Source organism: Pyxicephalus adspersus, chromosome 7 (genome assembly GCF_032062135.1).
Source record: "Pyxicephalus adspersus chromosome 7, UCB_Pads_2.0, whole genome shotgun sequence".
In the NCBI taxonomy this organism is placed as follows: Eukaryota; Metazoa; Chordata; class Amphibia; order Anura; family Pyxicephalidae; genus Pyxicephalus; species Pyxicephalus adspersus.
The window spans coordinates 24,745,184-24,763,438 of record NC_092864.1 but is presented as its reverse complement, the minus strand read 5'-3'; the positions used below and the strand labels follow the sequence as shown (position 1 = coordinate 24,763,438).

Here is an 18,255-nt window from a genome sequence, read left to right as displayed (position 1 = left end):
GGAAGTACACCTTAAAGGTTTCAGCAAACATCTCTTAATACATTCAATGGTTGCTAAAAAAGACCCATCTGTATAATTGGATTCTATCGAACCCACCCTCACTCAAATTATTTCTTGAAAAGTTATGGTTTGTATTCCAAATGGAATGGATAGAGGCATCCTTATCTAAGGAATCTCGGGTTGGGGGTTTCTTTGAAGTCTGGGAATCATATATAGTTACCCTACCAAATGACATACGAAGAGTTCTTTCTACTTTTGAAATGGCTGCCTGGTACGCCTATGGCCTTTTGAGCAACGCTCCCCCAATCCTTTGTTAGTATCATATTGTTCCATGGCCAATTTGAGCCAATAAGAGTCCACTGTGATACACAGTTTAGAAGATTTATGTTTATTGAATCACCACATTTTCTACAGTAAAAGTGATTTCTTTTTGTTTCTTACTCTGGACTGGAGGGGGGAGGATTGCTGTTGAACACATTCTGTAACTGTACTATACTATGTTGTACTATACTGGGCGCATTGCGTTATTCATTTTGATCCCAATGATTCTCTGTTATTTTGAATACTGTTATTTTCTTTATTACCGCTATTTTGTGTCCAATTCATTATTTTCTGTTACAATGTTGTTACAAGAATTTTTCCTTTGAAGAACTAATACAAATATTTAAAAAAATAAATAAATAAATAAAAAACAGAATTCCAGTAAAGCAATGAAAAAATAGCTAACCTTGTGGCCATCAAATAATTCTAAATTTTGACTGTGGCTAGACAATGACTGGAAACTCATTTTACTAATAAACAACATCCTGTTAAATGTTTCATCATGGTATTAGTTGAAATTGTAAACATGCTTAAGATGGAAACTGCTTCGCATAAGGTTTGTCACCTGATTTATAACCCCAACCTCATCCTGGTGACAGGGCACACACTACAAATAAAGATCGAACTAAAAGGTCAAGTTTCATGGTCAGATCAAACTTTTTTTCAGTTTGTAAAACTGATTATTTTTTTTTATTTAAAACTTTGAATTTTTATCAATGTAAATTGAGTAAAATTGGTTACTGTGTAAGTTTCAGCTTGAGGTATTGAACTCTGTGCACAGATGGCTCATTTTTAGACAAGCAGTTAAGCATAAGAAAACTAAAGGTAACCCCAGAGCTGTGCCATCTAGTGGGAAATAAGTATAATAAATTTTATATGTAATTTTATAGAATATATATTGGATCAAAACAAATAGAAGAAAGAGGAAAGAAGGCTCTTTTTGAGGTACCTAGGTAAAGGACTACCATTTTATTGTATCACAAACATTAAAAAACTATATCAATAATAGGGGGGATCCAATTGCAACTTAAAAAAATAAATCCCAAAAATTAATAAAAATAAACATTTACAGATTTAAGGCATTCAAACCACACTATGTTAATGATTTGTGAATTAACTTGTCATATTTACCCTTACTATACAGTATATTAGAATTTTCAATTTGACATTTGTACATTTTTGAAATTGTTGAATTCAGGAAATTGCAAAATCAACCTAAATATAGGACATTTAGCTAATTCAGATAATTCATCTGAATGATCTGGTTTTTCGATAGCTTGGGTTAGTTTGCCCTCAGTATACAGCAGGTGTTTTCTGGCCTTGTCCTTCATTGCAATGTTTTTTGGAGCTGTCTGTGTATCCACTATAGATGACATGCAAAAGACAATGGTTAAAAGTCTCCAGGAAGATAAACAACTGTTGGACTCCTGCAAGCATCCACTGCATCCCTACAGTTCACTTACTAAAATTACCTAGAAATGTGGAGGTGAATATGGAAAAAAGGAAAATGTGTCCCCACTTAAGCAGATTTTGAGGTTTCATGCTGTTCTCTCAAACTGTGCCACAACTTTTTTTCCCAAATACAGTCCTGCAAAGAGAACCTGGAAGACTCAAGTTTGGATGTCGGGGTCTAGCAAAAAAAAAAAACTCCTTTTGTACTAATTTAGCCTGAAGTGATTAGATGTCATAAAGGAAAGATTCTAAAGAAAATAGGAAATGGTATTAGTCACCTCTACCAACAAGAACCCTACCCTCCTACAGGAACACTCATACCTCCCCTAGCCCTAGATACCCTCCTTCAGCCTGGGGCAGAAGCGCGCACAACCCAGCTGACTTGTCACAAGGCTATCTTGACCTCATCTGATCCTAATTATTTTGGACCCCTGATTGGCCACTACCTGTATGAATGTGGCATCTTAGCCACATGGACCGTACTAGCTTAATGTTGTACCAACTATCATGATGTTTTTTTGATTCTGAAAATCCTTTGCCAACCTTGCTACTGTTTGACCATCCCTTGCATAATCTCTGACTCCTTGGATCATCCACCTAGCTGACTGATCTCCTATGCATGACCTCTGGCTTTGCCATAACTTTTTGTAACAGTAGTTTGTTTTAATTCAGAAGTAATTTTTTTTTTTTTTAAATTGTTACCTAATGAGCCTGAGGGCCAACAATACAAAACCCCTGCTTTACAATTAGCTGCAGTGTTGTCAGTTTATCATGAAAACTCTTTCAGTGGGCTGTTGCGCTACCTATCCAAAAGAATCCAATAAGCTGCCTAATGGTCAACAGAAGAAGTGAAGTGGCAGACTTACAACCCTACTGTTTAATGTGAGGACGTTGGTTAGCTTTGTCAATGTGCAACACTCACCTCTGTGACCCTTTTGTTCCCCCATCCCATCCCAGAACCCCCTACTCTGCCCTTTATCTGTATTTTTTCACCTTTATTATCATAGGATGTTTTGATTTTGTATTTCTTTATTTTTTTTTAGAAATTGTTGTTTATACAGGTCTTCTAACATTCTACTAAAGTTCAAAAGCTTTGTGTATGTCAATACCGTACGGACCAGAGAAGAAATGGGGGTAGAACCCACATACGCTTGCCCTCCAATTGTAATTGTTGGTGCAAATAAGCAGTAGTAGTTATTAGTAATAGTAGTATAGTAGTACTTTAGTATACAAATCACACATTTGTAAAACCTTGTATAAAACAAGTTCTTTAATAGTAAAAAAATGTTTTTAGCATGGCACTGCAATAGTTTACTGAGCTTCAAGTAAGAACGGAATGTTTTCAGCAGTGTATGTAATAAAAAAGGAGGGGTGTAACAGAAGGTGGACTTTCCGAGAAATAAGTATTATTGTAACAGAACAAACCAAAGATCAGTATACAACTACCATCACTGGCAAATAACAATGAAACTTTTCCATTTACTCCTAATTTCTGAAGGTAAGAAAACTATTTTCTCAGAACAGGGTTTTTTTATATGACAATGTAAATATAAAATAGAACCAGTTTCATTTTAAAGAAGAACATAATTAACTTGCTAGGAGAATAATCAACAGGCTTGATTTTGGAATTTGATTGCAACCATGCCCAGCAAAGTAGAGCAAATCTGGTAAATTGCAGTGAACCTGCAAAACTTTAGACAGTGGAAAAGGAAAGGCTTTATTACAAGGACTTATGCTTTTTTGCTGTCATCATGTCTAATAACAAAAAGAGCATCTGTCCTCAAAAGTCAATTTTTATTATGTAAATGGTGAAAAATTGGTTACAAATTGATAAGTGTAAAAAAGGGAACAAAATATACATGCTTTAACACATGATGAAAAACAAACCTAAAAAGTCGTATTTGAAATCTACCAAAAAAGATGAAATGACAGCTATTGGACCCTTTAAAAGACCTCTCTGTGGGGTCAAAATACTAAGTTATTTCAACTAAAGAATTGTTTTACTTTATATAGGTATATATTTTTTCATCTAATAATTTATTTCACTTTAAATCACTTATTTCTCAATAAACACCCCACAGATCTTCACGATTATCTCCAATCAGAATCCAGAGATATTTTTTGTAATGATAACTGTGCTATTCTCAGTTAGTTGGTAACTTGGTTTAGAATATATATATATATATATATAAAAAAATTGCTATTTAAGATGGTAAACTTGGTGAATATTTGTCTTTTTTATTTAACTGTCACCTGTGCCTTTTCTCCTCCAATGAACAATATCGTGATGATAAAATACTGAAAAGTTGGCAGATTTAAATTGTAAAAGATAGCGATAAAAGTGGCATGTTACCTTTCAGTTTCTGAAAACTACTTTGGCATAGTGTTAGCACCAGAAATGTGGATACAAATTGAAATGTGGATAAATTGCCAACCCAGAGAGAGAGAGAGAGAGAGAGAGCGAGGGAGAGGTATTTTATAATAATTACTGAATGATCTTCTTTACAGCGATCGCTGCCCGGATGGTTCTGTATCAGCCCCAGGATTTTGTATCAGTTGATGTTGGGGCCACTGCAGTCCTCAGTTGCATGTCTAATGAAGCTATGGAAATTGGAGATATGATGTTCTGGTTCAGAAAGGATTATAAACCTGCAGAAAGTCCTATACGGGTTAAGGCCTGTAATAACAAGACTGATGTACATAAATATGGATGTACTGGAAACTCTAAAAATATGATAAACCTGGAGATTTATAATATACAGATAAGCGATTCTGGAATTTATTACTGTTCAATGCATTATGTGAATCAGCAAAAATATAGCAATGGGACAATGTTAATTGTAAGAGGTAAGTTATTTGTTTTCAATACATTTTATTGTTTTTTTTTTAACAAACATATCCAAATACAAATAACAGGTACAGTATAGTGGGAAAAAAAGGGGGAAGGACACCATTAACAAACAATCATAGAACATAAAAGCCTGGCACATAACCATATTATTAATTAAACAACAACATTGAGGTAATTAGTAGCTACACTTCACCTGTTTAGGATAACCAAGGAAATAAGTTATTATATTTGTAGTAAGGTAACCGTTTCTTAAGTGTCTGGTAAACTAAATTATGTCACAGTTATGTATATTTACTCCAATATTTCATCCACTTACTATGGTTGCTATCAGGACTAATGGCTGGCACATTATGATATTGTTATTATTATTTTTTATTTATAAAATGGCAACATATTATGCAGCGCTGTACAATAAATAAGGGTTGCAGAAGAGCAAACCTGCACCAATAACAATATATACATGGAGAAGCAGACCCCGTTAAGCTTATGTGATTGGCTGACCACACATATCCATCCCTGTCACAGTAAAGAATGCTGTAGCTGACAAGGTCAACTGTGGCCCAGTTTGACAAAGTTAGGTCCCGATATTGATCCTTGGCCCAGTGATTGGGGACACCTTCTCTAGTTCATATACTAATTACTATTTACACCTCATACTATGCATTCTCTGGTACCTTACTGTATATTTTGTACCTCTATACCACTTCTGCCATCTCTGCTTACAAAACCAAATATTATCCATAATAACATATTCAAGTGAATATAGAGTTACATGTAGGGGTATTCATGTTTCAAGCAGGATTACTGTGACATGCCCATAACATAAGTCAAAATTACTATGACAAATATTTTGGTGCTGAAAGTTAATGTATCATGAAGGTTGACAGTTCAGGTCTAAAGGTCACTACAAATTTAGGTGTCACATATTTCACCATAGTAATTTAGTTACTACATCTACTACAGAGGAACCTGCACATAGATGGACTTTCCTGAACCCAATCTTGCACAGCCAGTACATTAGGTTTACTTTCTGGAAGAGTATAAGTAATAAGTATACTTAAATTTAATTTTAAAGACAGACTGTTATTATACATGTTGTTGTGTTTAGCCTATTATTAGACTCATTATAGTGTATGTATATATATATTTATTTTTTATCTTCAGACAATTCCACACTGAACAGCTCCATCTATCTCCTGACTACTCTGAATGCTACTAATCAACTGGCATGTGTAGTTAATACTCCTTTACATACAGTTTACATGCTCTTGGCTGTCACTGGAACACAGCACAAGAGTAGAATGATATCTAGCAAAATATTTGGAGGTAACTGGTTTTTTCAAGACCTCCTTCTTCCAAGAAACCTCGAAGACTATGGAAATCACGTGACCTGTGAAGTCTGGCTCTGTTCCTCTACTGTCCACATACACTGGACAAAAAAAGAAATAGGTAATATTATATTGCTGTAGGGTATGCTTTTAAAATTATATATAAAAATTACATTAAGCATAATTTACAAATTTTAACAACAGTATAAAAATTCAAATACATTTATAAGCATTATGTTTATTATATGACCAGGTGATGTCTAACCAATTATGACAGCTTTCAGAATAATAACTTCTATACTTTAATATTGTGTAGTAGTTTTTTAAAAACATTTTGCTGTTTCTTTTCATGATAATACAGCAAACTGATGAAGTGACAGACATGAATTATAAGTAAATCTAGGTAGTATAATGCAGCAGTTGCCAACTGAGGGAAAATTTTTGGTGGTCTGCGCACTGGCCAGAGTCTCCCATACGAATTCTAGGTTCAGAGCAGCGGGTGAGCTATGTCTCTGGACCCAAGCTGGCATCATGACGTCACTTTGGGGAAGTTTCTTTCCTTTTGAGTGACACAAGGCTCCCCAAGCATGCACGGTCTGGAGTCCCTGCAATTAGTGGTCCGTAGGTCTAAAAAGGTTGGTGACCACTGGTATAGTGAACCAAGTCTTCCTATCAGATCTTATATCTTTTTGTGACTCCAGGGCAAAGTTTTCTGTGGAAAACTCCTTGCTCTTTTTATATCTATCTGGCAGTTTTGAATTTTTCTAACCACTGTGTGGTGTCCCTAATTCTTGCATTTCATGCACCAAAGTAGAATGTTAGTAATCCATCATGGGGATGTTTTTTTTTTGGCAGACCTGGAAATTATTGCTTAGCAATTTCCACCACTGATATCTCCAGGAGATGTGAGTCAATATTAGGTGGGTATACTTTTAACATCACCCAAAATCTACATTTTTATTTCAGCTCCAAAATTGGCTAGGTACCCCCCTCTTAAAAAAAAGTAAAAACAATTGAGTAATTGAACTGTTTCTATTTCCAGACTTGTAACACAACCAGTGATTTATTGGTTTCCCAAAACAGTTAAATTCAAGGCATGACTCAAGGTTAGTGTGCTTATGTCAGCATGCAACAAAACTTTCAAGCTTTCAAATGGTTGGTGTCACCACCACACATGCAGACTAATGGCAAGTGCAAATTTTTACAGACAGCCCAATCCTTATCCATAAAGAATGTGATGGTTTAATTTATCTTTAAGTACACAGTTTAGTATGTTGCCAACAACCCAAACAGGATTTGCTTTCATAGAAATTCATGCAATCTGTTCTGCTGCTTTGGATTTGCATTACTATGGTATGTGCACCAGGAAGAAAAGTGATAGGAAAAAAAAACATCCAAAATCTAAAAAGGTTGGGAAAACACCTTTGCATGTAAATGTTAAATTATAAAAACCTATGCAATCCTTTATAATTATATTTTGTTTTACACATTATTTTGTTTTTATCCTATAGATACGTCCAAAGACTTTACCATGGCATGTAAAATCTTCCTTGGATTTGTTTTCCTTCTGCCCTTTGGTTTGGTAGGTCATCTCATTTGGACATACAAGCAAAGAGGTAATTGTTTACATTGATTCAAAGACTTCTAACTTAAGAGTGTTTTAATTTTAGATTAGTGACTAAAAATAAGAATCTTTATGCAGTTTCATTGCTATTTGCTGGCTGGAGTGATTTAAAACCTATAATAATATGAAATGTAAAACTGTACAGTTATTGCTTGATATAGTATTTTAGAGGGAATTGGCCATCTGCAAAGTCAAAATCAACCCTGACTAAAACCAACTACCCATAATAAAACATGCTGCACATGAGTCCGTTTTAACAGCCATAGCAGATCTGTATTGGAAATAAGCCATTATAAAGAATATTTAAATAATATTTAAACAACAGGTCACATGTTTAGAAAAAATCATTACAATAATACATTTGCTCACAGATGGTTAAAAGTACCAGAAAATAAACCAAGCACTCTATCTGTGGTCTAAAATCTGCACTTAAAAAGGCCCGCAGCAGCAGCATAGCTCCCTGGGAACAGAAAACCCATCACAGAACAGGGGACACCACAACTGGATCAGTCATTACTATACTTTTAATGTTTATTTTAACTACTTTCTGATACACTTAAAGCTTGCAAAACCCTGAACTTGAGATGCTTATTGAGTTGCAAAAAGAAAAAAAAGGACAGTTGTGTGCAAAAAACACTGATCTAAAATTGCATTGATTATACTTTGTAGCTCTGTAGCTGTAACCCATTTTCAGTGGAACGTGAATGGTAGAAAGCTGTTTTTTAGCAATAATCACATGTATTAGTATATAACAAGTTCATACAATTCACTTTGCATAGGTAAATAAAAAGAATGGTGTAAAGGATCATCCCCATGAAGCATTCATGAGGAAAATGACCGATTATCTATACAAAGGTTGATCTGACAGGTCACCCTTATTAAGTATTTATGGGGAAAGTGACTATTTTCCTATACAGAAATGATCCCTAAGTCAATTTTAAATAGCAAAAACGGTCATATAGCATAACGGTCGTATACAGTCATTTTCCCCTACGCAAAGGTTACATTTAAATTCCTGCTGCTGCAATTGCTTGTAAATTATAGTATTTTTCACATTTATTATTTAGGTTTATTAAAAACAAAAATATCAGAGATCCTATTTTTTTATAAATCTACATACACATGATTTTTTTATTTCAGATAAACAAACTCAAGATGCCAATTGCCAGGACACTTCGGTAAGATTTTAATTTCATGTAAATACACCTACAAATATTTGTACAGTTGTTGAACATAATATTATAAAATAAAACGCCGGTAATAAACATGGCTCCCAGACACCAGGAAAATTTGGTACAGGGGGAAGGAAATGAGTCAAAAGCCAGTCTGTTGTTGAAAATGTCTCTCCAATATTGCTTTATACACAATCAGACACATATTTTAGACTTGACATAATCTTATATTAAAGCAAACCTGTCATATGTACCCAACCTTCCACCGTGTGCGAAGTGAAAACTTATCTTTAGCCCAATACAAGTTATTGCCAATTGAAGACTCCTTGCTATATGCATGGCATGGTAACCAAATAATCCCTAGGAAGCCTCAAGCATTGCATTGTTATTGGGCAGGAAGAGTGGATATACCTTCTCCTATACCTGGAGGACTTTGGCAAAGGGAAGGTATGCGGAGAGGGGTGGTTTGACTTAGGTCTGTAGAAGGTGTCTATCATAGTGTTGGTTTGAATTTTATTTGATATTTGAAGTTTGGTTTCCATTAATTCAATCTTACATTTGTTGCTAAAGGATTGGAAAATGATTTTTATCAAAACAGGATAATAGCAAGTATTTTGTTTTCAATGTAAGTGGGTGGCAATGCCCCTAACAATCACCAAATAAAGGAGGTGCTGCCCACGCTGCCTTCTAAATGGTTGCAGCAGAAATCCCATGGCGAGAGGTAACATCTCTAACAACCACAATATAATGGGAATACTGACTACTCCGCACATATTAGGTAGTATTAACATAGGCTGGTTGTTAGGAAGAGTAAGACCAGCAAGCGTTAATGTTGCCCACTACATACAATAGCAACTTGGATTGTATGAGTTACCAACTATATGGTGGGCAGCATTCAGATTGCATTGCAGCAAATGTATTTGCATGAAAACAATGTTTTTTATCCTTGCTAAGTTCACTCATTGCTACACAAATTTTTCTAGTCTAAAACATTCATAATCTATGACCCTGTTAGGAAACTTTCCCTTCACTTTCTTTAGAATCATCAAAAGAAGTGAGCAGAATGTTTCCAAATAGGGCACAAACAAAAATAAAAGCAAAGTTGTTTAGCAGAGCTGAGAAAAGGTTTTTTTTTTTGCTGTTTTTTGGTTTGTTTTTCATCTTCTCGCTTTGTATCAGGCAGATTTCCTTTAAGCTGTGTGTGGTTCCCAATATGGGAAATGTGGGACAGCAACACAACAAAAATGCAAAAAACACAACTTACCCACTGAACATCAACTAAATGTATTTTTTATATTTTTTTTAGGATGGGATTGTTTATGCACATCTGAATATGAACCAGCTCAACCAAAGGAGAATGTAGCTGAGTTATGAAGATTCTGCAATTATTATTATTATTATTAATAATAATAAACAGGATTTATATAGCGCCAACATATTACGCAGCGCTGTATATTAAATAAGGATTGCAAATGACAGACTAATACAGACAGTGATACAGGAGGAGAGAACCCTGCCCCGAAGAGCTTACAATCTAGAAGATGGGGGAATTTCAATATAAAAAGAACTTATATTACATTACTAAGGGTTATATATATAAAGCAGGGAATCAGACATTCTCCCAAACATTCCCTGATGGTAGAATCTTCCAGGTCTATGTGCTTTAATGGCAGTAATTGATCCTCCACTAGGGAATGTCTGATTCCCTTTATAAATAGATCTCCAAGCTTTCTTCAGTTTGAATCAGCTAAATACATTCCAGTAGCATCAACACTCAAGGTGTACAATTTACTGTTGGTGTAGGCATTCACATCCGGAATAAAAAAAGACATCACAATGAAACCCTTACTCTCTGCGTGGAAGTATGATCTATCTGCTGAGGTCCAATATTCACCCACTTGCAGAATTCTAGCCCTGAGTTGGTGTGTTTGTCAGTCTTTCCTTTCCAGGCCATGGCTGCTTTCTAAAGAAGGGTAAATGTAAGACTTTTCTTTTGATGTAACTGGAATTTATACAGGGCTTCCAAAGTTATCTGTGTTGGTACTTTGCATCACTGTATTTTACTCTGCTTTGTTGAATTTTTATGTATTTTACTGTATTTTTCGCCGTATAAGACACAAAACTTGGGGGGGAAAGTGGGTGCGTCTTATACGGCAAAGGCCGTTTAAAAAAATAATTAAAACAACATACTCACCTGATCCTGCGTACGTCTCCTCTTCTCTCCTCTCCTCGATGCTGGCTGCAGCGCGTGTCTCCTCCTTCCTGCAGAGCACAGCGAGAAGAAGCTGGCACACGCGCCCCCGCAAAGCACGGAACCCGTAAGCAAGCTGATCCCTGCCCTAACAGAGTTCGTTGGCGGAGAAAAAGGTAAGTAATCAGAAGGCACAGGGTGATCAGAAGGAGAATTTAAATTGGCACAGGGTGATCAGAAGGCGAATTTAAATTGGCACAGGGTGATCAGAAGGGGAGAAAACACATGGAGACATTTCAGCCAAACTTGCTATACATATGACTGAGACTCATGTGAGTGCACCAGTCATCTTTGTACAGCGCTGTGCTATATGTCAGAGCTATATTTGGATGTATGTAAGTGTGTATGTCATCACTGCAAAACGCATCGACACATTTCAACCAAACTTGCTGGACATATGACTCAGATTTAGTGAGACCCGAGTACAGGAAATGAGAGAAAGAGCAGATGGTCATTCATCCCATGGCTCACAAGAAAGCACTCGAGGCCCTGACAACCTGATGGGAGGACCTCCGGTACTCCTCTGTAAAGACTTTCGTCAAACTCTGCCCGTCATCCCAAAGTCAATAGCGGCTGATGAGATCCACGCATGTTTAAAACATTCATCTTTTTGGGGACATATGGAACAGATAACTTTAAAGCAAAACATGAGAGTACATCTGGGGGATGAAAGTGCTCTCATTTTCTCTAAAAAACAACTCGAAATCATAGAAAGTAGGTTACCGGTTGAGTTTTCTGGCAAGATAAAATTCCTGTTCGATTTCTGTAATCTGGTGTTGTCCATTGCAGAGCTAATACATGCAGTCTATCCAGCAGTTTTACAAAATTATCACAATTTTAACTGGTTGTGAGAGAGGGCCATTTTTGCTGCAAAAAATGTCCATGAAATAATCAATCAAATACTTGCCATGTTACCAGGCATAGTCACTGAATACAAGTCTATCATTACCGTTGTAGATGCCGATTAGGTCATCAGTTTCCCAACAGAATTCCTAAACTCACTTGACTTGGCTGGATTACCACCACATCTTATTTTACTTAAAGCTGGCTCTCCAAATATTTTACTACGCAACCTTGACCCACCAAAACTTTGCAACGTCACAAGGCTTTGTGTTAAGTAGCTGCTGGCCAATGTAATTGAAGCCACTATCTTCTAGTTTTTATCCCAGGGATACCACTCATTCCTACGAATCTCCCTTTTCAATTTAAGAGATTACAAATTCCAGTAAGACTTGTGTTCTCTATCACAATCAACAAGTCACTGGGGCAGACTATTATGTACTGTGGAGTGGATTTGAGATCGCCCTGTTTCTCCCATGGACAACTTTATGTTGCTCAAGGGTGGGTTCGCCCAAGAATTTATTTATTCTTGTTCCTGGAGGTGAAACTAAAAATGTTGTTTATAATCAAGTTTTGTGTTAAATTTTTGTGTAATATTATCCAAGAATTTATTTATTCTTGTTCCTGGAGGTGAAACTAAAAATGTTGTTTATAATCAAGTTTTGTGTTAAATTTTTGTGTAATATTATATTATAGTAATATTATATTATTATATTATGTGTAATTTTTGTGTAATATTATAGTCAATTTGTCAAAGATTTTATATTATAACTTGTGTATTGTACTTATACTTTTAAAACCTATAAAAAAAAACATTTCTTAGTGTTAAAACATCTGTTTTAACACTATACCTTTATTTGATTCCTTTTTCTGTATAATATAAGATTGCAATAAATAAATACCCAGGCAACGCCGGGTAATCAGCAAGGTAATTATAAATGTGAACATGATCTTTAGAAAACGAGACTAAAGATATTCAACACAAAGCCGGAAGATTCTGGAATCTATTACTGCACATATTCTCATACATACAGTTGACCTTCTAAATTCCGGCAACCTCTGGACCTGAGGTGTGCCGGATTTTCAAAAATTCCAGATTTTTGGATAAGTTATACTTACCTCCACACACAGGCCAGCCTTCCTCTTGCAGCACCGCAGACATCTAGCACAGTTCCAGGGTGCAGGCAGCAGGGACGTCTCAACGTGTATTAGTATAGCAAGCAAGACCCAACAGCTGTTTCTGCAGAACAGCGCCATCAAAACATCAGTGGACAAACAGTGTGTTACAGTCCCTGTATTGAAAATGCAATCCGAAATTCATGCCAGAAAACTGGAATTATCCAGTTTTACCAGATTATCGGTGGCCGGATTTTTGATTGTCAATCGTATTTATATTTGCTATATTGTTGTTGTATTAATTATGTTTTTAAGAGCTTTTCTTTGTTCTTTATATTCTGTACAATACACAGCTCTTGGTTGTTTTTTAATTAAAATATAGTAAAAATAACATCTTGTCAGACTAATACTAATCAGAAATGTTCCCAGTGTTAGCGATCGCAGAAAGGGATAGGCAGATGAGTATTGTAAAATATGCACATTGCTAGAACATTAACACTGAATGACCTTCAGTATAATAATTGACTTGTTTATTGCCAATGATTTAAGTATTTAAGCATTATTACAATTTTTTTTTAAAAAATATTTTTTTATTGAGACACAACAAGTTTCATACAATGATACATAACAGCTCATATTAGCACAATGTAAATTTTAAATAACAAAGGGTACATATGTTTACAGTGCAAAATAACAAAAGCAATAAGCAAGGCAAAAAAAACCCAGCATCTCTGTTTTTTTTACAAATATTACAAAAGGGGGTAATGAATAATTAGGAAAGGAGAGAGGGAAGGGGGAAGGGGGGGGGACCAAAATTAACGGACTGGTCCTACCATAATACACAAATCGGTCCTTAATTCTTATTACAGCTATTAAACCTTGCAAGGGTATGCATGCAGGGTCAGATTAAAATTGTTCAACCACCCTAGAATATTCGATAGAGGTGGTGAATTGCATCCAGTGGAACCATGTTTGTGTAAATTTGGCTGTAGTTTTGGAGTCAGTAGTAATCATGTCTTCCATACGATGCTGGGATCCATACGATCCAACAAGCTGGGATGCATGCTATGGCCGCATTATGTCGCAGAAGGGAGCGTTTATACACCTTTCTCCATAAATCAGACACATGGCATAGAGCCAAGGCTTACCTCTAATATCAACATCCGTAAAGTTCAGGGTAATGTCTGCCACTGCGGACCAAAATGATTGTAATCTAGGGCATTCCCAGAAGATGTGTAGGAGTGTGCCTCGTGCCTCCCCGCACCTCCAACAGGAATTAGCTATATCAGGGAAAAATCTGGTGAGTTTAGAGGGCGTCCTATACCAGAGGGTAGACAATTTGTAGTTGGTTTCCTGGTAATTATTGCATATGGAGTCCTTATGACTGCAACATCACCTTCTGCTCTTCAGTGTATTTCATATGCAAATCTGCTTCCCACCTGGCTACAAAATTAGGCGATTGTGGACTATATATATATATATATATATATATATATATATACTCAGGATTGTTTGGTAGGTGTAAGACAATGTACCTCTCAATGACTGATTGGAGACACAAAGTGATTCTAGTGGCAGCAGGGTATGACTGAAATTGGAGGGCTGTGGTAGTGATCTGAACACATAGGAAAGCTGGATGGAGCGCCATGGGGATAGTGAAGGAAATTCCCTATCAGACTGCAAAGTGGGCAAGGGGATCCATTCTACATTCTGAAGGAAGTGTATTGCTCTGTGTATACCTTGTTTACGCCAGAGATGGAAAACCGGATCTGAAAGCCCAGAGGGAAACTCCAGATTTCCCAGAATAGGCAATAGAAGCGACTAGTAAGTAGTTACTTTCGGATGGTTGAAAATTTTGGAAACTACTTTTAGGGTCGCACCAGTCAGTAGATATCTCAGTAGTGGGGCTTTAATCACATCTGGGGCCCCTAAAGAATCGATTGGGGTTTGGGAACAGGCATTATTACTAATTTAAGTTCTTTTACAGCTTACTGTTTTAATTTTTTTTATAATATATTAAAAATATGTCTATTCTATGCCAAGCATAGCAAATGTAATGAAACAATGAGGTAGACACTGTGTCACACAAACAGTTATCAGAAAAATTTATAGACCTAAAACATGCATGCACCAGAAGAAAGTCAGTGGCAAGTCACATTTCCTTATCTTAATGCTTGCTCTGGGTCAGTGACCAAAAATACTGAAATCTAAGTATCCACAATCCCTGGGTTCCTATGTAGGTATTACATGGAGACTAGTTAGCCATTACATTTGTTTAACCTTACCTACCTAAGTTTAGGATTAGACTTTAACAAAAAAAAGTAAACTACCAGGTAATGGCCAGAAAAAACAAATTTGCAGCAAGTTTGTGTTGCAATGTACAAACAAAGATGTCATCAACCCAATAACAGCGTCAGCAGTATAAGTACAGGTATCAACCGGCAGCATCCCAATATGATTCAAAATAGCTGTCCATGAAATGAAAAAAACCTCTTAGTAAAGAACAATCCAAAGTGCAGCCTAAGCAGGTAATGCTTCAGCATTTATCCACAGCTGACCGGCATTATCGGGTTAGTAGTTAACAGGGCAACCATCGGGTATTCTACCTTGTTAAGTCATTTATCCCCTGAAAAGGCAGTTTTATCCACAAAATACGTCAGGCACAAATAATAAATATATAAATAAAATACAGAAATATAAAATACACTGAAATGTGAAGGCTCTCACACATAAAATCACAAGCTGTAGTAATAGTGTGAAATATAAATCCTTCACTAATCATAGCAATATTAGTAGATTAGGGCCGACGTCTACACTCAATACGTATACACAAACATAGAGGGAATGGGAGAGGACAATAAGATGACTAGCATCATTTAGAGCAGGTTAGTGATAGTGTAGTGGAGGTCCTGCCCTAAAAGAGTCTACCTTGGCATGGCGACTGGCTTACAATCTTTTGGCCAACAATGTTTTATGAGTTGGGGCACCTAAAAGTAATCTAGAATCCCTTACATGATAAAGAGAACATTTATTTTTTGTTATTGGACTCATTGTTGCCCAATAGAGTAAACCAAAGTACTCTTTGTTTAATCTTAGTATAATAAAACTGAATCAAGGGGTACAAAGAGGCCCAAAGGTATTTTTGTAATTTTTTATGGGTTTAGGAAGTAGATTATTAACAAATACAGAACAAAGATCCCTCCTTGAAGCCACCACTACTGGAATATATATACTTATTTATTTGCGTGTGTATAAACTTGTATATGTTACAAGGTCTGCTCCTGCTAGAAAAGGCTGTCATTGACTGTTCACTATTAGACTAGTAAAATGAAATTATACTTTGATATATTCTCTTCTGTACACTGACTATATTCAGAGAGCAAACTCTATTTTTGAGTGTATCTTTAGATAAAATGTTAAAACAGTCTCCCAATGACCAAGTTAGACTCTTAAAACAATAAAACATTTTGTCAGGAATGTGTAATGTATCATTGTGTATAGATAGTATTGGTCAGAAGTATGTAGCAGTGCCCTTCCATTACTAGCTAGTAAATACAACATGAAAGAGAATGTCAGAGCAAGTCCTGTCATTGTCAGTGAATGCAATATTTATCCCAGTTTTGGTACATATATATATATTAATATATTTTGAAGTTAGGGGGATCAGCTGATCGCAGGACACTGTAGTGCTTCAGAAAAGTCCACTTATTTAGACTCAGGCATAAATTAAAATAGCTTGCATTCAGAACTAAATGGACACAAAATGGCTTAGTCTAGTAGAACACACAGTCCCACAGTCCCACAGATAAGTATATGCTACGCTACGCCAGGTGGTTGCCTGGTACACACTTTTTTCAGCTCTAGGACCTAAAAAACATGGGTTCCTCAGTCAACATGCTCCCTTCAGCATTACAGCTTGCAGAGACTGACATACTCATCGGGGTATTGGTCCCATGGGTCTAAACTTTGGGAGGCTTCCTAGGCTCACACAGCCTCGCCACCTAGTCTCAGGCTATACCTTCCCTCCCTCACCTCCAAATGTCAAGGACAGGTTCATTTTTTTAGCATCAGCCAGGGGCTTCTCAGCAATCCTTAATTCCAGAACTGGAAGCAGCATGGAGTACCTGGCCCACCCATTCCTTCCAGGACACTCTGGGCCTTGATATTCAAATAAAAAGCCATAATTCTACAACAATACAAATACTGAAAGCCTCATCCAGGCTCTTAAATCCCGTTTTGGGAAAGATGATGCCAAATACCCTGCAAATCCTGCATCATATATTTCATCCAGTTACTATATATAGTATTATAAGAATATAATTTTTTTTTATGTCAGTGGACAGAAAACCCATTACCCAAGCAATTGAATCAGTGAACAAAATATTCCCAAACATTGGTTTTAATGAGTACAATATTAACCCCCAGAACTGGAGGCTCAATAAAAAAAAAACAGTAATAGTGCCAGTGGACAAAAAAATAACTTCTGGCATTGGTGTCAGTGGTTGCACAGTGTCTCCGAGGGACAGTGATCCAGTGTTGCACAGTACTAAAAAAGCCCTTGCCCTTGGCTAAAAAATGTTGCCTCATACTACAGTAGGGGTACACAGTGCAGAGATCTGCAGGACTGGTGAGATGGCCGATGTCTATGTACATCTGCAGCTGTCTCTATTCCTATTACCAAGAAACAGTTGCCAACGGGAGTATTTACATAGAACTACAGTGCTCCACTTGTATATGTAGCGGCATAACATAATGAAGAGTTTGGGAACCTGAATCTACCGCTGGATTGAAATGAAGGGAATCACTAGGGCTAGAATTGGAAATTCTAGGATTACTATCCAGTGCATGGAGCCTGAGAATGCATACCCCTAGCATTGCTGACAGAGACCACATTTAAAACAACAAGCAATGTGGTTAGGGACTTCACTAAATACCTGAAGGACTGCACCAGCAATGGTTTCAGTGGACAAAAAATTTCCCCCAGCAATAAAGCCGGATGATATCTGAATTGTCTGGTGTCTTCTTCTGTAAATGCACTGGTCTGCTCAGATTGCCCAATTTACAGTGGGGGGGTACAGAAAGGGGGCTGGGCAAAGCTGATGGGAGCATACTGTACAGACTAAAACACAGGACATAGGACAATAGAGGGAAGGCAAACATGGGAATTGAAGTTCCTGACTTCAAACTAAGTAGCAAACACCCATTCATTTTCCAGATGACCCTATTCTACTGACTCCGCTGGGGGGTGCACTGGCCAGAGCTGCGGACCACCCCTGGTCTCCTTGCTCTCAGATGGCAAC

The 18,255-nt window shown here is 36.6% G+C and overlaps 1 protein-coding gene across 1 annotated transcript; it reads left to right on the top strand.

Annotated features, from left to right (window-relative positions):
- The first annotated feature begins 3,196 nt into the window (after positions 1-3,196).
- On the top strand, positions 3,197-11,210 carry LOC140334522 (uncharacterized). Its single transcript, XM_072416792.1, has 6 exons — positions 3,197-3,271; positions 4,282-4,620; positions 5,789-6,073; positions 7,464-7,568; positions 8,717-8,754; positions 10,055-11,210. Exons 1-6 carry the CDS (start codon positions 3,238-3,240, stop codon positions 10,109-10,111), a joined length of 858 nt encoding a protein of 285 aa, XP_072272893.1. The 5' UTR covers positions 3,197-3,237; the 3' UTR covers positions 10,112-11,210.
- Positions 11,211-18,255: the final 7,045 nt, after the last annotated feature.